The 26,467-nt window shown below is 35.9% G+C and overlaps 2 protein-coding genes across 6 annotated transcripts; one reads left to right on the forward strand and one right to left on the reverse strand.

Annotated features, from left to right (window-relative positions):
* The first annotated feature begins 1,656 nt into the window (after positions 1 to 1,656).
* Positions 1,657 to 14,749, forward strand: LOC115919018 (casein kinase II subunit beta). 5 transcript variants are annotated; one of them, XM_030997073.1, is made up of 7 exons: positions 1,657 to 1,768; positions 2,867 to 2,983; positions 3,680 to 3,824; positions 4,588 to 4,703; positions 5,519 to 5,594; positions 6,291 to 6,480; positions 10,171 to 14,749. In XM_030997073.1, the coding sequence occupies exons 2-7, from the start codon at positions 2,912 to 2,914 to the stop codon at positions 10,283 to 10,285; spliced, it is 714 nt and encodes a 237-aa protein (XP_030852933.1). In that variant the 5' UTR covers positions 1,657 to 1,768; positions 2,867 to 2,911; the 3' UTR covers positions 10,286 to 14,749. The 5 variants fall into 5 exon arrangements, with proteins under 5 accessions (XP_030852933.1, XP_030852936.1, XP_030852935.1 ...); XM_030997076.1 differs by having other exon boundaries at positions 3,680 to 3,782; XM_030997075.1 differs by lacking the exon at positions 10,171 to 14,749 and adding an exon at positions 9,843 to 10,128.
* A 2,186-nt stretch (positions 14,750 to 16,935) lies between these two features.
* On the reverse strand, positions 16,936 to 24,607 carry LOC115929030 (peptidyl-prolyl cis-trans isomerase pin1-like). Its single transcript, XM_030997078.1, has 3 exons — positions 24,479 to 24,607; positions 20,941 to 21,123; positions 16,936 to 17,896 (listed from the first exon to the last, which is right to left on the reverse strand). The coding sequence occupies exons 1-3, from the start codon at positions 24,531 to 24,533 to the stop codon at positions 17,676 to 17,678; spliced, it is 459 nt and encodes a 152-aa protein (XP_030852938.1). The 5' UTR covers positions 24,534 to 24,607; the 3' UTR covers positions 16,936 to 17,675.
* Positions 24,608 to 26,467: the final 1,860 nt, after the last annotated feature.

Below are 26,467 nucleotides of genomic sequence, written 5' to 3' on the forward strand. Positions count from 1 at the left end.
AGAGGAGACCATTTAGAAGCTGGGTTTGTAAGAGCAAGGTCCCCAAACAGAATATAATACCTGAATGCTTTAATTACTTTGAAGGAAAAAAAACTGAACAACTAAACTACTTTATAAGACTAGAAACGAATACACATGGGAAATATTTACAAAAGAGATAGATTGATGTATTTGAAAAGGAGAAAATGGGAAGATATATACAAAAGGATTGAGAGCGAAACGCAAAACGGAAGAAAACAACAACAGAGAACTGAAGTTGAGAAGGAAGAAAATCATATGTAGGGGAAATGGTGATGGGGAAGAAATAGGAGAGAGAGAGAGAGAGAGAGAGAGAGAGAGAGAGAGAGAGAAAAGAAAAAGTACAATTGAGCAAAACAGAACAAAGCGAGTTTGCTACTACATGATGAAATGTTGTTAAAGTAAGATAAGGACCAGCCTGGAAAAGAGGGGGGGGGGGGGGGGGGGGTACAATGAAGCACAACAAAAGTAACATACTATATCATATGTGATGACACAGTTTTTACATTAAATATGTTCAGCATAATGCTTTTAAAAACAGTGACACTGATAGAGCGAGTTACATCAATAGGAAGTGAGTTCCAAAACGAGGGACCAGTACAAGCTAATTTTTTCGAAGTAAAGGCAGTTGCCTGTCTTGTATTATAACTGTAAATTTGACTGTTCTTTTTAAATAATAATATTGTACCAACGCATTTGGGAAAGTACTATTTTCAAAATCATAAATAGATCCTAATTGCAAGAGATATAGATATATTTTACCTTTAATACAAAAATGAAACAAAACATTCCTATGAGCACGATAATTTACATTAAAAACAATTGCAATATTAAAAAGAATTCTAACCCTTCTCTGAGCGAAATGTATCTTATTTAGTTGCGTTTTTAGTGACTTTCCTCATGCCTACACTCCATAATTAAAATAAGGCAAAGAAGAGTATAAAATAAGCAAAATTGCAGTTTGTGGCAGTGGCACAATAGAACGTATTATACACCAGTATTTGTAGACAGAATCTTCTCTGCCTATTACCTTTGAAAACTATGAGAACCTAATATTATTTTTTTTTCTTTTCAGCACATGTAGAATGACTTGTGTCCTCAAGGCTTAAAGAATCCGTTACTGCTTGTCAAATAATTATTATGCAAATAATGAGGTAAAGAAACAAAAAAAGGGAGGAAAGAAAGAAAGAAATAAAAAGCAAGGAATTAAGAAAGACAGGAGAAAAGAAAGAAAGTAAGCAAAAGATTAAATGAAATTGAAAAAAAGGAGAGAAAAAAGGAAACATAGAAGGAAGAAAAATGAGAAAGGAAGGAAATAAATTAAAGGATATAAGAAGGAAGGAAGGAAGGAGAGAGAAAGAATAGAGAAAGAAATAAAAACAGAAAGAAAGATTAGCAAAAGAAAAAAATACGGGAGCAAGAAAAAAAGAAAGGAAAAAAGAAATAATGGAACAAATAAAAGAAAGAACGAAAGAAAGAAAAAAGATAACAGTAAATGAAAAAAAGGAAGAAATATATAGAAACAAAAACAAGATCGCCGCACACGATACGCACCAGAATTGTTATCACTGAAGGGAACGTATTTATTTTATTGACCTGAGAATATGCGTAACACATATCTGATTTGCACCCCCAATGTATGCCCGTGTAGCCGTATTAATTATAATGGAAAAAAATCCGAATCCCGGCTACTGAAGTTTTGCACTTTGCCGCGACTTTTCATCAGGGAATTCAATTATTAACTTGTAAGGTAGGGCATGTTTAGAATTTTATATGACATATAGATAGTTTGGAATGACATTGTATTCTTATTATAACAGGTTCATATTGTAAGATAGAGAGATTCTGATGTCGGTGAACATATTTTTTTGCGAACATGCAAAGCGCAATGCAATGTCTATAGGAATTGTGAATGCGTGAATCACTGTGTCTGCAGTGCGTGCATTGCATTGCAATGGATTGAGTTGGTGATGCGAATGAGTGACTGATGTCTGATGATGTGATAAAGAATGGGACATGTCAATGTAGAGTAAGCCACCCACGTTTTTAATCCCTATTCTTATGATGTAGGCAGGTGTCAAACTATCAAATAAATATCATGAAATGAAATGAGATCGAGAGCTACTCGTTACTCCTTCACCATGTTCACTCAGTTCACTCAGTCCAGTGTTGCGTTTTGTCTGTCAGTCAAAATCACATTCCATTTATTTGTCCATTTTCATTGTCTGTGTCTTTCCATCCCTGACTCTGTTACAGTGTAGACTCTAGGCGTAGTCAATTAGTCGTACTTGTAGACAATGTTGACTGTAGACTTGCAAGCAAATGTTTAACAATAACAGTGTGTGTGTGTCCGAGAATAAGGATCAGCCACATACATACAGGATACAGGATGTCCTCAATTGGACGTAAACATGGACAAATAGCGTCCTGAAAAATAAGGATCGTCTGTACTTTCTCGGACGTTCCTTATTACCGATCCACGCATTGGGGATGCAAAAAAACAGATTCTGCGATAATGCTCCGTGATGCATTTCTCACTTTCGCAGGACAAAGACTTACATGTTATGAATGATAAATCTTCGGGAAGGCGGACAACCCATGAAAGTAGATGGTGAACTGGGGGTATTTTATTATCCATTTTTCACATTGCCAGTGCGCGGATCAGGAAACCTACACCAGCAGAGCGCCGTAGTTTGGAAGAAGGGTCATCGATTTCATGGTTTTGTAGATGTAGATTGATCTGTTTGTGTCCTTTCATAAACGAGTGGACAAACTGTACATTATTCCACAAACTGTACATCATTATCTAAAGTGGTTTTAGTAAAATGCATCTTACGCTATTTTGCAGGACACAAAAGATTACATGTAGGAGATCCCTATCATCGAAGGCAAGATGAGTAGCTCCGAAGAAGTATCGTGGATTTCATGGTTTTGTGGACTCAGAGGAAATGAGTTCTTTTGTGAGGTGAGTCTTTTGTGAGAATTTTTTTTAAAATTTAACTTGTAGGGATGCGTTTCCCAAAACTGTATTAAGTGCAAGTTCCCCCACAGCCCATTGAAACAGATTTATTAATTTAATAGGCCTTTCAATGGAATGTTAGTGAACTTGTACTTATGACGGTTTTGTGAAACGATGCCTTGGTCTCCATATAATATTATATTTTTTGTTGAGTTTGATATTTTTGGATGATTTCATCTACCTCACTAATTATTTCAGGGATGTTTTACTGTCCTTAATGAAATTTATTGAACCTCTTTATAATAAGCCCAGTAATGCCAGTTTTCACGCCTCTAGCGTGATTCCAGACTCTGGCGCTCTCTGCGTTTTTAAAAAACATCAGACAGAATGTATGGGACCAAACCGCCCAACATGATGGATCTCTGTTCAGGTTAATCCATTGCGTACTGGAACCGGGTGGTTCCTATAGTAAACAAAGGGGGATTTGAGAATTCAGAAGTCAATGGTTTAAATGAGTTTCAAAATCAAAGTTCTGGTATATGTGTCCATAATTAATTTATCGGGCAATGGCATTCATACTTCCATGTGTAATATAGACTAGTAATAATAAATGTTTATTTTATTATATAGATCCTTTTCCAGAGGATACAGGGTGCATCTATTTAAATTTTCACTATCTATCTGTTCTTCTCATGTTTCCAGGTGGATGAAGATTACATCCAAGACAAATTCAATCTAACGGGTCTAAATGAACAAGTTCCACATTACCGACAAGCGTTGGACATGATCTTAGATTTAGAACCAGGTGAGAAGCCCAGTGAAACAGTTACCCCATTTAGCCGCAAAGGTAATTACCTTCGGGTAATTTGGCCGGCAGTTATTTTATGTATGTTATTACCAACGAAAAAAAAAGAAGTCAGTCAATCAGACACTAAAGTGTCTGACAGTGAAATCTAGAAAGTAAACAGGTTTCCTTGCATAATTTGAATACTAGGACACTGTTAACGTTAAAAGTTCACAGATAATTATAATTCCTGCAAAGTTCTACAGAGTTTGATGTTGGCTGCTAAAAGAAATACATTACCTTTAATAAGTTATATATATTATTTTGGTAGAGACCAGGAATGTTATTAGGAAAATAGGCACTAAAACCTTATTTGCAACATGTTGAAAGGTTGCAGATTGCTCTTTTTCTTTGAAACTGGTAAATTTGATAAATTTTCATTGCTATTTCTCTTCATGTTTGTCCTTTATTGATACATTACCCTAAAAAAAAAAAGTAGCATTTGAAAATAAATTATGAGTGTTGTCAATGGAGATAAATGAAGTATGTTATTTGAAGGTTTTGAAGGTTTAATCTAGCCATGCTTAATAAGGGTGTATTCAGTGATTTGACTTATGCTTGGCTTTATATTATCCATGACATAGGGTTAGGGTTTGGGTTCGCAAATATGTTTTAGGTTAGCTTTAGAATTAGGGTTCAGTATATTTTTGGGGTCAACAGTTAAAATTAAGAATTTGAGTTATAAATGAGATTGACTGCTGAGTGAGCCAGAGCCTTATCACAGAACTGTGTATGTAATAAAATTGTTTCTTGTTTCTTTGTGCAGATGATGAAATGGAAGAGAATCCCAACCAGAATGACTTGATAGAACAGGCAGCTGAAATGTTATATGGTTTAATACATGCAAGGTTCATCATGACAAATAGAGGCATCGCACTCATGGTAAGTATGGGAAGGCAGAAGGGTGCTTACAAACTTTTTAAATCAAAATTTCAATTATATTTTTGTTTAGTAGTTAATGGATAAAGAATGATAAAGGGAAATTGTATCCACTCACTGTAAACAATTTGTTACGATGTATGAACTGAAAGGTCACACCAAAATTTTCATTTTGATTTCATTCTGTTTCTGTATTTTTGAAATGCATGCCTTTTCCATGCGTTACTATCCCATAGTGCATTCTTGGTTTGAAGTATGCGTTTCAACGTGGAGAAATTAAAGTGGAAACGCAGTGGGAAATTGAAAATTATTGAACATGTCCAACATTTTCTCAGGCCTTTGCATTGTCAATCCGTTTTCCCTAAAAACGAACGGGAAACGAATCGATGTCACTTCGGATCCAATTCAAATCATGCATTCCCAGATGTCAGCTCATTTCACCAGTTATCACATGCAAATGGAAATGTATGGGCTCAACGCATTGGTGTGACCTAGGCATTTATAAGATTGTTATATGCTGTATATCTTTCATAATTGACCTTAACACATTTTGCCTTTGTATAGCATGAATTTAAATTGATTTTGCTGTGAGAAGTATCTACATGTATGTCTAAAATATTCTAAAGTCCAGGACACACAGACTCGCAGTAAGACATGTAGACCTACCAGTAGAATCTCTGCAGAGCATCTGTTACCTTTGAATACAAGCTGGCAACAGACAGATCAGTGACTTGTGAAAGATGAAGGAGAAGTGAAGAGATATCAAAGTATTTTTGTTTTCTGTAACAACTGCATGTGCCTCTCTTGTTCTTTTTCAGCTTGAAAAATATCAACAAGGTGATTTTGGTCACTGTCCCAGAGTGTATTGTGAAAATCAACTTGTTTTACCAATAGGTAAGCAATGCATGTCTGATTTGTTACTGTTTGGATACGCTCTACTTTGATATTGAGTATGGTCATATGAAGGGAGTTAAGTAGAACAGTCTGCATCTTGCTATATCTGATATTGAGATGATTGTTGAAAATTAAGGTTATTTGGTTTTGGATCAATGTTAATGTGGAGTGTAGTTTCATATTTTTATCATGATTAACTGTTCTCCAACTAGTAAAAGTGTTGTGATGTCAATAAAAATATGTTTTGAATATGGATAAATAAAAGAATCTATCTATAAGGCCTAAAAAAAAAAAGTGGTATTGCCCTTTAGGTGCCAAAACATGGGTCGGTCGGTCAGATATCTTTTTTTTTAATACTTTTTTTGTTTTACTCCCTCTTCGGGCCGATATTTCTCAGTTTTGAATGCCTAAATACATTTTTTTCTCTAAAAAACAGTACAAATTTTTTCTTCTTCAAGAAGCCGACCATAGATTTCAAGATTTTGGGTCGGTCGCCAAGGGCAATACAACACCTTATTTTTTTAGGCTGAATGTCGCCTCATTGACTGTCTCTAATTTATCAACATGGATGAACTCTTTAAAGACTGTCTCAGTCTTTAAAGAGTTCATCCATGTTGATAAATTAGAGAATACATGACACGTTGACCATCTCTTTTCCTTCACTACCTGGTCCACACCTGACTCTCTACTCTACAGGTTTGTCGGACGTCCCGGGCGAAGCCATGGTCAAGCTCTATTGCCCCAAATGTCAAGACGTGTACACCCCCAAGTCATCCCGACACCACCACACCGACGGCGCCTACTTCGGTACCGGTTTCCCACACATGTTCTTCATGGTGCACCCGGAGTACCGTCCAAAGCGCCCACCCAACCAGTTTGTACCAAGGTTAGTATTTGTTTGTTTGTTTGGATTAGCTGTGTGTAAGGTCTGCTCTTCAAACCGAGGTCTGTTCCCCATAAAAAAAAAGAACCAATCAACAAAAAATAATAAAAAAACAAATCAAAGGAGAACAAATATTTAACCATAATTTTGCAGTGACATGCAGGCGATTTGGAAGTTATTTTTTGTGCAGTGGTGAGATTTAAAATACTAATCTTCAAAAGATATAATTATGGAATATGGTTGCAAAATACTAGTGAAGACGATTGTCCTTTGAAGGAATTATGTTGCGTTCTAATGCCTCCACAAGTACTTAGTTGTTGACGTCAGCATAATGAAGACAATTTTTTTTTGGAAAACTGTCTGTAATTGTTCTTGTTATTTGTCATATTAAAATTAATTTTATGAGCAAATTGTGCCTCAAAATTTTGTTTCATGTTGAAAAAAATCTACTCTTAATTGTGGAACATTTCTTTCATCAGTAGTGTATTGCATTCAGTGAGCCCCAGTCGTTGCAGAGCAGACCTCTCATTTTCGCTTTGTGTAAATGTTTTCAAAATACAAGTGGTGTAAATGGATTGCAATGTTCAAACATTCCTTACTGAAATAGTAGTTGACATTTTATAGGGACATTTCTAAATTAAACATTTTAATAACATTAGATTCCTTATTTATTTTGGACCGAATACACAGCTTTTAAAAATTCTGTATCAGTTTGTTTGATTGAAAGGATTCAAGACCTTTTCATTAATGAGGTTTAAACAGATGAGAAAAACAAAACACCAACACCGGTGTACTCTTTTTTTTTTTTTTCTTCTTCAAAGAGGGATGTACTATTAAAATTCATAAATCAAATAACATCAATCCAGTTTTTGTATGAGCTTTATTTGGTGCATGTTTCATACAAATATTAAAAGATACTCAATTAAATGTGTTTATATGTACGTTACATGAATGGGAGTGTTCACATTGTAATTTAACCATGCATTGGTCGCATGGATAGTGCCTTGTCTTAACCACATATCAAGCGCAAGTATGAATGTACCTGTACGTTTTTAATGAAGTGCACATACAATCCTATTCACATACAAGTGTATGACACTTTTTTGTGTGTATTGAAATCGTTGTATAGATATTTATATACACATATATTTTTTTCTCAATGCATTCTTGTTGTGTAGTATTTGATTAACAACTCATTTCCTGGTTTTTGGAGCTTCTATGGAATGGGCATGAAAATTTGAAGATTAATGTCTCTAATACTCATTTTTATGCCATAATTTTTTCATAAAACCTTTGTTGAAAAGGGGTGTTTACTTCCTTTGATTCAAACATTGGCTAATATATTTATTTCATTTCATTTTCAGTGTGAAGGCTATTTATTTTTTAGTGTGAAGGCTATTTATTATCATACTATTCTTGTTTAATAATATGGGGCCTTATATGGGCATTCCTTTTTCTATTGCTATTGGCCACCTCATTGGACTTGACTTATTTTCTTCTCTATCAAGTGTAGGAAGTTGATGCCCCATCAATTTGCATGTAAACATGTTTGATGAATGAATAGACACTTGATCACTTAAATTTTAGTCTACCTCCCTCTATGTCTAACCGAAGAGTTTTATCCTTTTATATATATAGGTCTTGGCCGGATATTCACTTGTTCTCTTTGACCCTCCCAGCTTAACACTTGCTTTATTTCCTCCAAATTTTAAACATAATAGATTCATGTTTGTTAAGTGCCTAACATATTGTATTTGTGGAAGATTTCCCTTCTCTTTTCAATATCTAAACTTTGAACATGATTTTCAATAAAAAGGAATCTGAAAGTACATGCTTTTGTTAAAGACACTATGTCCCTTTTGCAGCCAACCTCAAATTCTGTAGAACTCTATAGCTCCTAAGTCGATTCAACGACTAATAGTCATTATTTTGCCACTTAAAGACATTTTTAAGCCCCCTTCTCTTTAGGGAAGTTCTAAATTAATATTATCTTTCAAATGCCGTTGGATTTTAACCTTTTCATTTTTTTGGCCTGCAAATGGGACATAGTACCTTTAAACCAAAACTTTCAGCAGACAACACTTTGCAATTTTTTTGTTCTGCCTTGTCTGCTTGCAAAATGCAAGGAAATTCTGTGAATGGCAAAATTTCATGTTTGCGTTTCTTTGATATTTAATGGCATGAAAATTTTTTGCAAATCTGGATCACTGCAAAGTTTGCATAATTTCTTGGCGGGTGTCACAGTCCAATTCCCTCTACTGCATATATATATATATATATATATATATATATATAGCAATATACATTCGCATAATGCATTGTGCCTCCAATACCTCAGCTACTTTTTTTGTAGACACACTAACTTCCGGTGATTCTAAAACACATATTCTGCTGTACAAGGATATGCTAGTGATTCATTATCTGCAATTTTTAATCTTGCTGGATAGTTACACATTTTGAAAATTTCACAAGCAGTAAGCATATTTATTAGTTTAAAAGTAATATAACAGCGTTGGCAAACGCCAGGGCTCTGAGAAATTCTTGGCACTCTGCAACACAAGTGGCTTCTTTTCCCAAGCCATAGTTGTGTGTTATTGTCAGTAATTTTTAAGAATTTTTCCGTAATATTCAGCATGGTCACATATTTGAAGAAACCAAAGGCCTACAATTTAACAAACTTGCCATCAGACATTTAGGTAAAACTAAACTTAGTCCTATGGACAGTGAAGTGTGAGTCAAATAGTGTGGCCTGTTTTGACAAATTTGCGAGTAAAAATAGAGCGCCACTTCAGTTGAATTTTGATTAGCCTTGTTTCGGCTTTGCAGTCTGCATTTTATATTCCTCCCGCTGTGTTCGAGCATCAGGCCATATTAACGTATTTGTGCATTTTCATCTGCATGAAAAATGTATTGTTTTGTCTCTAGCTCATGTTTTTGTTTTTCTCACTACTAACACTTGTATCTTTCTCCCTCTCTTTGATTGTATTTATCAAGAGAACATCAGGATATGTGTTACTAATGTTGCTGTTGATGTATCCTTGTTATTCCTTCCATCTTTCCTTATTAAAGATATAGCTGGTGTGCCACAAGGCTGAGAATGTAACCTTTAATCTTCGTCTAACACGTTTCCTCTTCATCTAATCAGCATGCAACTAAACCTAACTCTTTCATGTTTTAACAGCTGTTCATCATTGTCTCTTTTATCTAATCTAACAATTTAGTTGCAGGGCATCACCTAAAGCCAACATTTTTTTTCTTTCTTTTTTTCATCCTTCCTCCCACCTGATTCCGTGTGACTCTTCTCTGTCCGTCCCTATCCCACGTCTCTTCTTTCTTTGTGTTTTTTGTGCATCATCTCTCCCTAGACTCTACGGCTTCAAGATCCATCCTCTCGCTTACGAATTTCAGTACCAAGCGGCGTCACGCACCCGCTACAACGCCCGCCCGTCCAGCAACCCCAAGAAATAACCATTTCCTAATTGCGCCCTCTATGCCACCGTTCTCCCACCATCCATCCAAAAGCTCTGCGGTGGATGAGGGACTTCGCTGCCCAGATAAATTTAAATCTCAACGTGTGAGTGATTTTATGTGTAGACAGGGAGTGTGTAGGGATATTCATGGTTATCAAATTTTTTTCTTGTGTTTTTGTCTACTATTTCCTCTTCGCTCCGTTTCTACGTGGTATTTATACAGGTTATACGGATTCAAGATTCATCCACAAGCGTACGAGATACAGCTCCAAGCTGCCGCCGCACGCAGCCGTTCCTCCACCAGTCGCCAACGTTCCGCTAAACCACAATACAAATAAATAGCGCCCCCTCCTGCATGCACAGAGATTCAACCTTCCGCTGCAATTCGGGTTCTATGTCAAGAGATAATATTCCAAGGACTTTGAAACCTATGAAATAATCTTTGCCTCTTGAGGCGTACTTTAACATCAAGGTGATTATGAATACTACACAGTCTGCACATATGGGGAAGTATATCCAGTTCAATTTCATCTATTTTCACTAGAAAAACCCTTTATACTGCCATTCACAATGCAGACACGAACATTTCGCCTATACCAAAATGGCTGTGATATTGACCTTGCAAGAACATGTTCTCATGTTCTAGAGCTAATGCCATCAATTAAAAAAAGATTTTTTTTTTTTATTTATGTTTATAAAGTGATTCTGCTATCTGACTTTTACAAAGCGTACAATGCACTTCACAGGAATGTTAAAAAAATTTTTTTTAAAACATTTAAAAGAAGATTTTTTTGCGAGTGAATGTAAGAATTTAGAAATACTTTGTAAATCTGTCTATGACTTTTAACTTATAGTTTATTAGTTTCAAGGCCATGCCATGAAATAAAATGAAGGATCTAGAGAATTGAAATACTTGTAGAATCTGTCTAGATGGATGTGACTACCATACATATTTCCATCATCCCTGAGAGCCACTTGCCTCAATACACGTACATGTAGCTGAAAACTAAGACATTGGTAGTTTAAAGTACATTTGACTAGATGGTGAATTCTATGAATCATAAAACATGATAGTACTTTTGACCAACTGAGGTGTATACTTGGCTAGATACTTGTAGCTGCTGACTTTCAAATTGTTTTTGGATAGTTTTGAATGTCATAGATCATCGTTGACAAGGGAAAAAAATATAGCAGATAACAATTCACGTCTGTGTTTAGATTCTAGTTTACAATTTACAGAATGCAACCAAAATTACTTTTTACCACACAATTCTGGCTGCTTTGTAATTGATACATATATGTATATAATTTTATGTTTGAAAGGTGGTATATTTTATATGTGTGAACTGTGAAGGAATTTTGTCACAAGAGAAGGCTGCTTAAAACTTTAAAAGTTATGAAAAATCAGTAAATGTTACATTTTACTCTATCATTCGAATGTTCTGTTACATATACAATGTAGATACAAAATTGGACATTGAATGTTAGACATTTATTGAAAGGCGTATTATTTTGGGGGTACCTAACATTTGTACCTTTATACAATTGACACCATTTTTTTCACATGTTGATTTTAGAAAGTGAAAAGTCTGACTTAATATGAACATTACTAGTGTACAACCCATATTATAAAGCATTTCTTTTTTTGGAGGCAATCATTGACGATACAAAAACATATTTGTGTTATTTTTATATTTCTGTTCCGACTTGAATAGTCTTGATACTGTCTTGTATTTTTGGCACAATTTTGTTAGTAAATTTATCAAATTATTTCAATGTTGAAATGAGACTTTGTTAACGGCAAATCATAGCATGTGAAAATGCTATAAATTAGAAGCGATAAAAATGAATTGTTTCGCGATATTATATTTGTTAGTGCCCCATATTCACAAGGAACAAATGTTGGATAATGACTTTTATTCATAGTGTAAAAAAAACTTTATTAAATACTGGCTTCATGCACACTTTTTGTTTTCTTTTCAAACGCTTTTGCTGTCTTTTCTATACAATAGTCTGTACTGGTGTCATGGTTATTGTATACAGAGTCAGACATTTATGATAGCCACCTCTGTACAAAGGTAACCAGACTTCAGTGGTCACTGTTTGCACTCAAGAGACTACATACGTATTGAAAGACGTTTCTATATGGACCTCTTATCTACAGAGCAAGTTATTGCGTTCCTATTTGGGGGGCATTAATTTTCTTTTTCTTTTCTTCATATGAATCTCTCTTTCTCCTCTCTTACTTACTCTCCCCCTCTTCCTACCCCCCCCTCTCTCTCTCTCTCTCTTACTCACTTTCCCTCCCCTCTATTATTTTTTACAAGTAACAGAATTCAGGAGGTTTATGTGTCTGTTTGAAATCCACGATACATACATGTACATCTGTAAAACAACGAATTATACATGTGAATAGAAGAAAGAAAACTTTCTCCATATTTCTTTTTTTTTTTACAGGTATTTAAGTTTCTTCCTAGCAGTGTCAATGTAGATACTAATTGCTAATGACTTGGTACTTTCTAGCGACAAATGGGCATCCTAAAATATGAAGCTGTATGGACATTTCCATGTACTATGCGTTGTACCCCCACCCTAAGAATTTCAACTAGAAACGTAATTGGAGCTTTTCTCTCTACTCCTTTAAAGTCCCTTGGGGGCTGGTATGAGCATCAAGTTTAACATGAATTTTCTTGCTTCACCTTGTTTGTTGTTGAAATTTTTATCATCAGACATGTTGACTGTGTATGTTTAACCCTACAGTATTTCCTATTACACATCTTTCTTTGTCTTTTATATCAAGTTAATCATTGCAGTATACATGCATTTCAAATACGGCTAACATACAGTTTTCTAGCCACAGAAATACGTATAGATTGCAGGTAAAGGGTTTTTATTAACAATACTTGTAAAATGACACAATACCTGAATTAGCTAACCATCTAACCCCAAAAATTGGGTATACATGTAGTTTGCATCAGGTGTGCTTGTACAAAGGATATCTGCTGCTGCAAATCCAATTTTCGAGCATTTATCATTGTGTGATTTTACCTGGTATATCATAAACTTTGCAAAAACATTTTTCAAAGGCATTATTTTGGGTTGTACAGTGCAGAACTTGAAATCTGATTCAGAACTCTAGTATTAGAGCTAATTTGATTGCTCTGTATGTGTTCTACCGGTATGTCTAAAATGAGTGTTATTACCAATATATTGTAAATCTATTTACTTTCTTTAATAGAGCAATTACTGCTGGATATTTTTCCAATTTTTGTGACCCTCTCTACATGTATGTTGTTGGCTGCCTGCAAGAGGGTCGTTAGAAGTAGAAACAATTATTGTCAATGGCATTATTAGCCTTCTTGCAGGTAACCAGCGATATTTGATGTTCACCCAAAACCTTTAATAAACATAACTTAATTAATCTCCTTTGCCAGAGTAACTGTGTTTCATGATTCAATGATATAACATCTTGAAATGATTAATAATGTTTTCAATAGCCAGTATATGGTTAGATAGCAAGAGTGGGACAGATGCTTTGTTATTAGGGAAATTCTTGAACATTTTTATTTAAAGCTAACCCTTTGATTGTTAATAATAGCATTTTAATGAATGTGTCAGGCTTTTGGCAATAGCTTCCTCAAAGGTATGTACCTTAATGATTGATGTACAGAGTACACGTATGTATTTTCATTTCTTTTTGCATAATAAACATTGAATGTAAAAATATAGCAGATATGGGTAAACATATACATATCATCTACTCATTGAAATGTCCTTTTCGTACATTTATGTCATTTTTTCTTTTCATGTATTATAATGCATGTATGGGAGGACTTTTTTCTTCTAAACATGTTTAATTTTTTCTAAACATTATTCATATACATGTATCAAAGGATAGTTTTTTCTATACATGTATTTGAATGAATGCATGTAAACTAAAGGAAAAATCATTTCATAATCATTGCTCTGATTATTATCATTAGAAATTGTGTTTATTCCTCTTTGAAAAGATACCATATTTGTCATGATTTGGCATCCATGGAGTGAGCAGTACATCAGAATAGGGGGCAGGGTCAAAAGGGAACAATTGCCAAATTTAGAAAGGAATAAACCCTCTTTTTAATGATACTAAACACAGCGATAATTATGTAATACTCAAGTTTTTTTTGAGGAGTTTGGAATGATGAGCGCTCTCTTAAACATATTTGTCAGGTACTAGTCTGCCAAGCAATAAAGGTCTGTTGTGTTTCTCTCGATTTTAAACAAATCATTATTGCTTGGTCGGATTTCTGTATAGAGTATTAAGAATGGACTGGTATTCACTTCAATACTGAAGTCGGAAATATCAATAATTACTCAGTTTTGGAGCGAAGATAAACAAATGTTTAGCCAACTTTTGCGTTCAGTTGTGGTTTTCATTTGCAGTCACCATAAGCTGCGCATAATTACGTTAGCACACACTTTAATGCGACATGTGGTATTATGCTTAATTTTGGATTAGCTAAGTGATGTAGCAGTGCAGCCATCAGTAAGCATTTTACCTGATTTTTGGGTTACTTAAGTAAAATACATGTACCGGTATTCAGATCTAATCTGAATATTAAAGACTTGAGTCATTTTACTTAGCTAAGCTAAATACTAAGTAAAATACTGACACATAGTTCAAGTATTGAAGTGGAAACGGGCCCTGGTCTCTCCTTCTTATTGATAGCACAACTTATTATTATGTTAGTACATGTATTATAAATTATGTATGAGCATCTTGTCAGTGTACTGAATAAATTGACATGTTCGTGAGGAGACATTGTAATGTAATTTGTCGTCATTTCTGCAACTCTTTTGGCTCGTTCAGAAACGACGCCGTAAACTGCCGCAAAAAAAATATGTGTAAATGAATGGCAACTGTTGAAAAGTTAAAGGGTTAAAGGAAAAGCCAAGTTCTGGTCTCATGAAAGAAACCGTCTGGAAAAGATTGACCATATACATGTAGCACAGAAGTATTGGTGTATACTGTGAGGTTTTGGAATCGTCAAAATAAGAAATTGACCCAGTTCTGCTAAAGGTAACATGCACTCAGGATGTAAGATTACACAAGCATTGGCATGAAAGTGTGGTCCACAACCGTTGGCTGTTACTTGTCGTACTTTGAATATGAGGGCATTTGAAGAGCCATCCTTTTGAGATGACATATTTTCTATGATACTCTTTGACACCTTTCCCAGAACTCGACCTTCTCTTAAGTTATATCCCTTGAAATACAAATCATAAACCCAGAGTTGGGTGTATTTGAATCAGTAGAATACAGACTGAAGGGTTCATAAAAGACTACCGTATTAATACATACATTTTTTTAAAAGAAAATTTTATTCCCATTGACATAGAAATATTCATGGAATTGCTTACAAATAACAAATACAATGTACATAATATTCCAATATTCTTATCCTCAACAACACATCATACACTGGGGGACAAAATTGATAAAGTATTGTGTGCACAAATTCAATATGATTTCTTATGTCACTTACATGCTTAGTTGAAGTACAACTAATAATCTAAATGCACATTTATTTCTAATTCTCAAATATTTAGACTTTCTATTACTCATATTTATATTTCCTGTAAAGAAGATTTACAATAATGCATAATCGATTGATTGCATGCACGTATCACTTTTGTCTTGAAACTAAAATTTAACTGGAACTAGATAAATAAAATATTTTTAGACAAGAGAATAAATTCACATGTTTTAGTGAACATTACAATAATACAGGATAGTCAGTCACCATGGCAATATAACACCCTTGTTTTTTTTTTATTTTGTCAACAAATGACCTTTGATTTGATGTATACACCATTGGCAGTAAAAGAATGATTTTCATTGCTCCTCCCCCTTTCCTCTCCCTCCCCTCCAGGAATGGATATTCAAAGCGTACATGTTTGGAGATAGACTAGATGGCACTTTGACTGTCGAAAATGATGCCTCCGCATTAGAGCAATTTTACAAACCAAAACGGAAGCAACTTTTAAAATTCAAGTTTGATTGCAATCCATCTGTCGTCTTTAATAATGCATTCACAAGCTATTTTTAGGCATTCTTAATGAGCTCCATGACCTTTGACCTGATGACCTTAAAATCTAATCAGTTCATTGGCTCTGCAAGATACATGCCTTGAGTTTGATAGTAATCTGTCTTGGTTCTCATGATAATGTGATCACAAGCTATTAATCCAGTGGCTGTTGCTTTGCTTTCAAAAACATGAGGGTTGTCCAGAGAAACTTTTATTTTAAAAGTATATAGAAAATTTAACAGGACTATTATACATCTACACAGAAATTCCTTACAGGTTTCACAGTCTAGCCTAAATCTTATTCATATTTCTTAAACATCCATTTTCCAAAATGCATATAAGAGCTAGAAAGTAAACATAAGTCACATGTACCCAATAATCTGGAACATATAGTGCTTGCAGCAGAATACAATTAAAAAAAAAGAAAATCCTAATTTGGACACTAGATACTGAACTACTTGGCACCGGCCACAAGGGACTATATTCTTTCCATACACAATTTAACAAAAAACGATTGTTGCCCTTTAACTTATTCATCATAATCTTAACATGAAAATTTGAGGAGCTCAGTAAAGATGAAGTTGAGTTGTGGTCATGTGATTGCATTGTGAAAGAAACGGTGTGGAATCCATCAGAAAAGGTTGATCATCTAGTATTTAAGTATTTGTGTGTATTGCAAGGTTCTGGAATCATCAAAATGATAAGAAATTTGGCCAAATCTTGGCAAAGTTACAAGCACTGTACACAGAATGATGTATATGGGACTACACGAGCACATGGCGAAAAAAACCTACCCCGGATTTTTACGATGTTTCATGTCATATTTAGAATATGAAGGCATTTGAAGAGCCATGCTTTTCAGGGAACATGTTTAATCTGATGTTCTTCCACCCTTGCATAATAACAATGATAACGCTCACAAATAATTTTTTACCTCTTCCCAGAACTCAACCTTCTCTTTAATCATTTCATTCTTAAAATGAATTGAAATATATTATGAACAACATCTTTTGCAGAGAGAACGGGGGGAAAATGGATTCATACTTGCCTAAATAAGGAATACTACCTACAAGTAAGTCAGCATAAGGGGCGCCCTAGGCAAAAAGCAAGGAAATATATTGTCTGGCTCTTGACCCTCTTTCAGACAATAGCAAATTTGCTCACAACCATTAAATTGTAATCAATTTCACTAACTTACCTACTTGTTATTATTGCAAACAAGTTTGATGAAATAGGGCCCAGGGAACCGTCTCATGAAGCTGTTTTAAGTACAAGTTCACAGACATCCCATTGAAACAAGTATTTAAAAAAAAATAAACAAATTGTGTATTAGAATTTAACTTGTCTACTGGAACCAAGTGGTTTCTGTAGTATACCTATAGGGAATATGACAATTCGGTAGGCGATGGGTCATCACACGTTTCAATGGGTGTCAGTGAACTCGTACTTAAGACGGTTTCGAACCACGATGCCCTGCGGGACGTTTCACAAAACATGTCATCAGTGACAAATGACAATTTGTGTTATAAGCTACTGAAATCCTTGCTTCTGATTGGTTATCAGCAGATTTGTCACTGATATTTGTCATTTGTCATTGAAAAAAGGATTTGTGAAACAGGTTCCTAATCTATCACTTCCACCATCCACTGTGAATTCCTCAAGCTGTCCTGAGGATGATGTGTATGCCGGAGTCTGTGAAAACTGGGTCACTCATCTGGCCGACCTCGAGTTTGAAAGAGGCTTCCTCAAAGGGCTTCTGCATCTGGTTACGGCCAAAGAATCCGAGATCGCCCTTCTTGTGCGCCGAGCTGCAGTCGCTTTCCGTACTGGCTAGGTCTCCTAATGTGACGTCCCCTGCAACTATCTTCGCTCTATGACCTGAAAAGAGAGGCAGAAAGGATAAAGAGTCAAACATGCTTTAGCGATCACCTACATAGATAGACAACCTGTCTATAAAAAACTATAGTTTGGTTTCCCTTGAAGATTTCTTTCTCATCAAAACCTGCCTACAAAGATCGCACTCTGTTCATGGTATACTCACTATCCTGTACAAACTTACCAAATTGGAAAGAAACTTCAAACTTTCTTCAAAAGTAGCTACACAAATTGTAAATAATGAGTACTTTAAACTTATTGCAAACAAATTGGAAAAGGTTGACAATTATGCTTTTATTGCTTTTAACCCTTACTGTACTGGGCTATTTTGAGCACCTCGTGACTGGGGGGGGGGGGGGGGGGGGGGGGCCTGTGAGCCTATGATCTCGGCCGTCGATAGTCCGATGAACACAAAAATTTGCATGTATGTAGATATTTACGTAAGGAACAAGATGGCATAATTAGTTTTTTCGTAATATGCAAATTTTTGTTGTTATAGCCTAATTAATTATGCAAAATGCTAATTTTATGCATTTTACAGAAAACTCTACATTTTTGTATGTAGACTTGTGAAGAATCTTGAAAATGTATTGAATAAATCTCAAATTCATGAGGTTACATTATTTTTATGATATTTGAAAATGCATAGGTTAATTTGCATAAATTATGAATACGCATTCATGAATATCAAAATCTGGAAATATACAGGGAACTAGAGTCATTACAAAAATTGTCAGACTCCACTTTTTGAATGTTAATTGAAACTCATTATTCATATGAAACTTCTTTTTTAACACAAAATAGTTATTTTGATGCGATTTTCAAATTTTTATTTTCTTTTGTATTTTATTGTTTTTTAATTCTTATTATATCTATTGTTTTATTTTTAATGTATTCAAAAACTTAATGTTTTGTTCTGGAATACATCAAGTTACTTTGAGAAACATATAAAAGCAATTTGATATCAAGTCATATCTCCTACTTAGGAAGAAATACATCTGAACCTGTATTCACATTTCTGCTTGTACATGAATATATGCAATTATAGCATATTTTTTATGACATGCGCATACTAATTGGTATGTAACAACTTACAGGTATATCAGGCCTTAAATTTCAATATTTTTAGGGCAAGGCCACTTTTCTGTAGGGCATATTGCTATATTACAGCACAAATAGGAAGAATTGGAAAGGGCACAAAAAATCTCCAAGAGGCATTGAGGCCAATCAAAGGGGCATCCACGGCCATGGCCTTGGTGGCCTTGGATTAATTTAAGCCCTGGGTATATCCGGTATCAAAATGTGCGTAAGACTTGAGGGAAAAAAGTCAAGAAATGACAATTCAAAATTCCAAGCGGTTGCGGCGCAATCTCCAAAAATGTTCGAGGGGGGGGGGGGGGGGCCTCCCAGGCCCCCCCCCCCCCCCAGTACAGTAAGGGTTAAAGGTGTCATGGTGGAGTAGATAGCCATCGGACCGCATGGTTCGTGGTTCAAGTCCTGCTGGGGCACCAGTGTCCTTTGGCAAGACACTAATCTACATTTTCTAGTCTCCACACTGGTGTAGTAAATGGGTACCTGGCAGGTATTTATGCCTTATTGCTGCTTATAGCACCTTAGGGCAGCTGGGCTATAGCCAGGCAAATAAAAGTAATTTGCATGCAACTTGGGCTTCACCTGAAAAATGTAGCTATCATTATCATTATTATCACAATATTCAAGAAAAATGAAATAATATGGAGATTAATATATTCCAATAGAAATTTGTCAGGGATGGCTTGCAAAATTGTATTGAGTAACATACTACCCTGCAAGAACCAGACAAAAGTGGACTCAAATTATCAAATTGTTTGCCCTTCAAACTCTAGCAGTAAATATTCTAAATACTGGTATTCTATTATCGTAGAACAATCGATCACATTTTAACAGAGCAAAGAGATAAAAAGTAGAAACAAGGGAAACGCTCTCGGCGGTCTCGCCTGCATTACGCAATTCAATATGATGAAAAATTGAGGTTGGGACATAATTCATAGGCAGGGTGGCCCATTAGTAGGCCCCCCCTCCCCCATGAAATCCTCTGAATATAATCAGCATTTTTAAGTAAATATATTGACCCAAGAGTCATTGGAAGAATTATTTACTATAATTTGTACCAATATTAATAACTTTAATGGAACATGAAAAAATAACAATTTTTTAAAATCCTCATAAACTGACCTAAAATGACCTTTGACCTTGACTTTGTGACCTGGAATTTGCGTCATAAGATTTGTGATACTTGATAACCCGTGTGTACAAGTTTCATGGAATTTGAACAAAAACTTTTGAAATTATGCTAAAATTTCAAAATCTTGATGTTGATGCCACAAAAGAGTCTAAGTTTGTTGACATGAAATGACCTTTGACCTTAATTTAGAGACCTAAATTCTACTCACATGATTGGAGATACTTGATAACCCTTTAGTGTAAGTTTCATTGAATAAGAACTTATACTTTCAAAATTATGTTAAAAATTCAAAACTTAACCTGAGGTTAAGTTTTCGATGATGATGCCACAACATAGTCTAAGTCTGTTGACCTGAAATGACCTTTGACCCTGATTTTGTGACCTGAAATTCTGCTCACATGATTGGGAATACTTGATAACCCTTTAGTTCAAGTTTCATTGAATGAGAACTTATACTTTCAAAATTATAATAAAAAAGTTTTTGATGTTGACGCCGCCGCCGCCGCCGCCACTGCCGCCACCGCTGCCACCGCCGTCGTCACCAGAAAACCAGCGCCTATGTCTCGATTTTTGCTACGCAGGCGAGACAAAAATGAAAGAAAGAAAAGGTCTTTGATGTACCAGGAGTCCGAAAATTGATGGGAAACTTACATTAACTTGGGACTTACTTGGTGGATGAGATAAGAATTAGCAATCAATTCCTTCCTTTTTTATCAGTGTAAAAAAAAATAAAAAATTTGGGGGTTGTCTTTTGATGGGGCAGGAAATTCGCCCCCTCCCCCAGTAGCTATGCCTCTGGTCGAGGAGGAAAATGGATACTAACCTTTGAGTATCTGAAGAGCGTCGTCTTTCGTCCGAGTGATCCTGTCATCTTTCCAGGAGGCTGGTCTTCTGGAATCTCTGTGTTTCACTAGGAGATGGGAACAACGTACTTTGCCTGCTGGAGGGCCCTCAGGTTTGTCCCATCGACTTTCCTTTGAAGCCATGTTATAGTAGTAAGGTTGACCTGCATGTATTGAATGGATTAAAAAACAACAACAAGGATTTAATAAAACCAAGATGGCAGGAATGTGCAAAAATAAAAGCAGCCAGGGGATGTTTCATCAACTAAAATTGATTTCGATTTTAAGGCTGAGTGATATCAAATCAATTTGAAGCTAAAATTGATTTTATTTATTGCATAAAACCGCTCCTAAAATTGAAATCAATTTTAAGATTGATCTTAGGGTTTAGTGAAACACCCCCCTGGATACAGTTATAACATGACAAGAGAAAGAGGGGGACAGGGATAGTGAGAGAGCGAAGCGAGCGAGCCAAAATTTGAGCTTATGTATGTTGTGAAAGTGTTATTTATCACCAAAATATACGAGATAGGATATTTAAAAAAAAACTATTCGGGCAGCTCGAATATTGGTAATTTTTTAATTTTCGGGGAAAGGCTGCAACCCCATCCCGCATTAACTGCAGGTGTTATGAAATGAAATTTGAATCCTTGTGGAGTACATATAGAAACCGCTTGTACCATGATTGCAATGAAAACTTCTATTTATTTGGAAGTCCAGAACAATTAAATTCCTGTGGTACTATATTTGTTTTACATGACTGTCATTTTCTTTACAAATTGATTTTCATGAATGACGTTATCACTCCTGTTTGCTTTCACAATACCAACGTGCTCATATTACTCAGTATTCCATATGAATACAATACAAATATAAGTCTCTTTTTTGTACAAACCATGTTAAGAAGCAAAGCCGTCGATTCTTTTTCATTGTTTGGGATGATATGAATTATCTTAGTTCAAAATGCTTTATAGGATACACAGCCCAGATATTATCAGAGGCTACTGCGCAAGTACTATTCTGATTCAGGCCCTATACTATTTTGTAAGATTCAAATAATAGTTATAACCTATGAAACAATCATGTGAGAGCACACAAGTACAAAATGAAAGGGAAAATACAGGATCTATTAAACCTTCCCATAATACAAGTATCTGCACATTTATATTATGTAGGAATCTTAGATAAATACAGTGGTCTTATAATGGAGGATATAGTAAATAATGTAGTTTTGCTCGGCTGAAAGCTATCCGTGATGACATGTAGCAGATGTATATTAGATATTAAACCAAATCCTTTTCAGCAACCGTTTGTATTTGTTTTTACTGAAAAAAACTAGGGAATTCTGGACAGGGGTAATTGCAAGGGTATCATAGTTTTCGTTTTATTGGGCGAGGGAGCGTAGTGACCAAGCAAGATTTTGCCATTTTGAATGCTGAAATTACGCATTCTAGAAAATGCCAAAGCCAATATTTCCTTCTAAAGACATACAAAATAATGTGCCCTTCTCAAATTTCTCACCAAAGAGTGATGACTGTTGTAGCGCAGGGGTGTTTTTAACGTTTAACTTTGAATCCATGGCTCAGGATTTATGCGACCGGCCCCCTCTATTCAATAACGTCTCCCAAGCCTTCTGGAATGATTCCCAATCTCCTCATTACAATTGTGCTCCTCTTTGTGAGCTTTATCATGAGTGCCTTTACATGAACCTTGTTTCGATAATAAATGCTGGATTCCGACTAGTGCTGTAGCCAAACCGACGAACCGAACGGAAGTTCGCCGCACATGGCACTTCCGAACCGAACTGAACCGAACCGAACGCAAAGGCCTGGTTCGGATGTTCGGCAGAAAAATGTAAACGTTTTTGCAAGCTAATAAACTTGTCATTTTGTACCTAATTTTCATGTCATGATTGCTCATTTTATATTTACTTTTTTTTCCATTTTCCGCCTTTGTGATTTATGCCTATCCAGTGGTGGGCGCGACTTCACTGGCGCCATTTAAATCCCAAATCCTGACAATGCTAAGTCGCGATCGCAATGCATAAACAAGAATACATGTGCGTGATCAAAACATGGTCAGCTCAAACCCATTCAACAAAAAAATAATATTTTAATTCTAACAATATCGGACAAATTTTACAAAATAAATAATGAAATAAATATATATTATAGTATGGTATTTATTTATCGAGGAAAAATAGGGATGTTATATTTTTCCTATTGAAAATAAAAAATTATAAAAAACAGTTATAGACGAGCCTGCATGAGTCTCTATTCAAGATGGCAGCTTTCATGACTCTAACATTAGACAACAACCGTCTCGGAAAATCTTTAAAAAATATCATTTATTGACAAATTGAAAACATGATTATCTAAAATTTGAAAATAAAACACGATTCAAGACGGAAATACGAATGTAAGTAGTATTTTTCTTCACAAATAATTACGTTTAGAGCAGTTTTTAATGTGAAATTCGTGCTGGTTGAAAGCACTGTGCAGAAGTCCTCCGTGCTGGTCGGGCCCGGCAGGCCGGCTGGCCCGCCCAGTGCCGACCGCCGTGGCTATAACGCTGCTTGCTATTATATTACCGAACCCCGAACCGAACCAAGTTCGGGTGAAAAATTGCCGAACTCTGCCGAACCGAACCGAACATAGCGTCTGACTTACAGCACTAATTCCGACCCAGATTGCACTGATAGGGTGATCATCCATAATACGCTTGCAGTTCACTTCCCCCTCCTCCTTATTCCCTCCTCCATCTCTGCCATCACTGACATTTACGTAGGGCCGGCCCCCTTTTCAATAACGGCTCCCAGGCCCTCAGGAATAACCCCAAAATTTCCTGATTACCATTTTGCCACTCTTTGGAGGGACCGGCTGGCCGTGGCCTCTTCAGAAGTGATTTTACACTAGAATTACGGCTTAACATGAACAAGAGCATGCTTAATATTTTTGAAAATAAGCTGAATTCCGACACAGTTTTGCACAACCTAAAAAATTATAATTTCACACGCGCGCATACCCCCCCCCCCAGTTTTTCCCTCATTCGTCGTTACTGCCACTTAGATCTAGATCTAGTGCCATTTCCTAATTGTAACTTTCTCCCTTTCTAACACTGGCTTCCTTGTCTCTTTTTTTTCTCTTCTTTTTTTCACTTTTCTTTTCTATTCTCTGCAGTCTTCTCCTTAATTCTCTTTTCTCTTCTTTTCTTCCTTTCTTTTTGCGCCGCCAATAGGGGGGGGGGGCGGCCGTTTCAGCCCCCCCCCCCCCCCACTGTACCAGTTAGATAATTAAGGACCTACTTTCTGTTTGGCAGACTTATCCTCATCATGCATTCATTCATTCGTTTAATTTATTCATCACGTTCATAAAATCATCATAGCTCATCGCACTCAACTACAATGTGTGGTCCCACATATTCTCTTGCGTGTCCCGTTCAGCCCACAACCAAACCACAGTCACAAAATGAACTAGATCTTATTTTCTTATCTCACACAATAATACAATTATTACTCACCATTATGGGTTTTACTGTAACGAATTTCCCACCCTTCTGGCAGGTCATCAGCCATTCTTAAAAAGTGGGAATTTGTAACTCGAAGACAGACAAAAAAAATGTTCGTTGGTTGACTCGCTACTCTTTTCCAGGCGGCAATGGTAGTCTAATTCTTAACCCTTTTCTAGCAGTTTCTCTCAAAATGCTTGTTTATTGTTTCTCACTTGTAGATCTACACTTCATTAAAAAAATCTATTCATATGTTCAATAAAATCAGCCTGCACGAATCATTTTTTACAAAGAGCGTTTTCCCTCATCAATAATGAATAATGATTTCATATCTAAAATATTTCCTGATAATCAGACTACATAGATGCATCTAGGGGTCCATGCATGCATCCACGCACCTGAGCACTGTTTATCAGGTAGATTTCACCTCCAGTTTTCAAGTTAAAAAATCTTGACAATAATATAGACTCCATTTAAAAATGGACTAAAATCAAAGATCTTCATTTTAAAATAGTGGCACAGCTGGAAAGATACAGATTACTGATGAGCCCTACTTTTTTCTTCTTCATTTTTCATCTAAACTTCATCTATATTTCTTTTAATGTCTCCTGCGTACAATTTCCAGGTGTAATAAAATGAGTTGGTTTCAACCGTGCACAAATCTGAAAAACAAAGAATTATTGGAATTTTGAAACAAAAGATTGTTTGATATGCTAGATGTGTATGTCTCACAACCCCATTTTATATTGTTCCATATGTCATCCAGCCCTCTCTCTATCCACCTTCTCTTTCTAGGCCCTCTCACTCTCTCCATCTCTGTCACACACAGCCTCTTTCCCTCCCACAGTCTCTCCGTACACTAAATATTTCTTATCTCCTTCTCTGACAGCTTCCTTCTTCTCCCACATGCATCTAAGACTCTTTGTCTCCCACATTGTCCCCTTTCCCTTTGTCTCTTGCTCTCTGATTTTCTCTTAACTTTTTCTTCACTTAATCTGTTATTGTCCCCCATCTCTCTTTCTCGACTTATCCTCCTTCCATTCACTCCCATCTCCATCTGTTTTCCTTCTTTCCCATCCTCTTTAATATTATATTTCTCTCCTCTTTCTCTCTCCCTCCTTTCATTCACTCACATCTTTGTTATTATACCTGCTTTTTTTCTTCTCTCTCTCTCTAAACTTCCTCCCATCTATCTGTTTACCTTCTTTCCCCCTCCTCCTTAATATTCCATTTCTCTCCTCTTTCCCTCTTTTCATTCACTCATATCTTTGTTATTACCTCCCTATTTCTCTCTCACTCTCTAAACTTCCTCTCATCTCTATCTGTTTACCTTCTTTCCCCCTCCTCCTTATTTCTCTCCTCTTTCTCTCTCCCTCCTTTCATTCACTCACATCTTTGTTATACCTGCCTTTTTTCTTCTCTCTCTCTGAACTTCCTCCCATCCATCTGTTTACCTTCTTTCCCCCTCCTCCTTAATATTCCATTTCTCTCCTCTTTCTTCTCTCTTTCCCTCCTTTCATTCACTTATATCTTCGTTATTACCTCCCTATTTCTCTCTCACCCTCTAAATTCCTGCCATCTCTATCTGTTTACCTTCTTTTCACTTCTCCTTAATATTCCATTTCTCTCCTCTTTCTTCTCTCTTTATCTCTTTCCTTCCTTTCTTTCACTCATATCTTCGTTATTACCTCCCTATTTCTCTCTCACTCTCTAAACTTCCTCCCATCTCTATCTGTTTACCTTCTTTCCCCTCCTCCTTAATATTCCATTTCTCTCTTCTTTCTTCTCTCTTTATCTCTTTCCCTCCTTTCATTCACTCATATCTTCGTTATTACCTCCATATTTCTCTCTCACTCTCTAAACTTCCTCCCATCTCCATCTGTTTTCCTTCTTTCCCATCCTCTTTAATATTCTATTTCTCTCCTCTTTCTCTCTCCCTCCTTTCCTTCACTCACATCTTCGTTATTATACCTGCCTTTTTTCTTCTCTCTCTCTCTGAAC

Source organism: Strongylocentrotus purpuratus, unplaced genomic scaffold, assembly GCF_000002235.5.
Source record: "Strongylocentrotus purpuratus isolate Spur 01 unplaced genomic scaffold, Spur_5.0 spur5_scaffold_4, whole genome shotgun sequence".
NCBI classification, from domain to species: domain Eukaryota; kingdom Metazoa; phylum Echinodermata; class Echinoidea; order Camarodonta; family Strongylocentrotidae; genus Strongylocentrotus; species Strongylocentrotus purpuratus.

What these genes read in the sequence shown, in the direction of transcription:
- LOC115929030 (XM_030997078.1), bottom strand. Translation starts at nt 24,533, where the DNA reads ATGGCTGATGACCTGCCAGAAGGGTGGGAAATTCGTTACAGTAAAACC. An exon ending in TTACAGTAAAACCCATAATG is followed by an intron (nt 21,124 to 24,478) that starts GTGAGTAATAAT and finishes CAATACATGCAG; the next exon opens with GTCAACCTTACTACTATAAC. An exon ending in CGCTCTTCAGATACTCAAAG is followed by an intron (nt 17,897 to 20,940) that starts GTTAGTATCCAT and finishes CTCTCTTTTCAG; the next exon opens with GTCATAGAGCGAAGATAGTT.
- LOC115919018 (XM_030997073.1), top strand. Translation starts at nt 2,912, where the DNA reads ATGAGTAGCTCCGAAGAAGTATCGTGGATTTCATGGTTTTGTGGACTC. An exon ending in ATAGAGGCATCGCACTCATG is followed by an intron (nt 4,704 to 5,518) that starts GTAAGTATGGGA and finishes GTTCTTTTTCAG; the next exon opens with CTTGAAAAATATCAACAAGG. An exon ending in CCCAACCAGTTTGTACCAAG is followed by an intron (nt 6,481 to 10,170) that starts GTTAGTATTTGT and finishes GTATTTATACAG; the next exon opens with GTTATACGGATTCAAGATTC.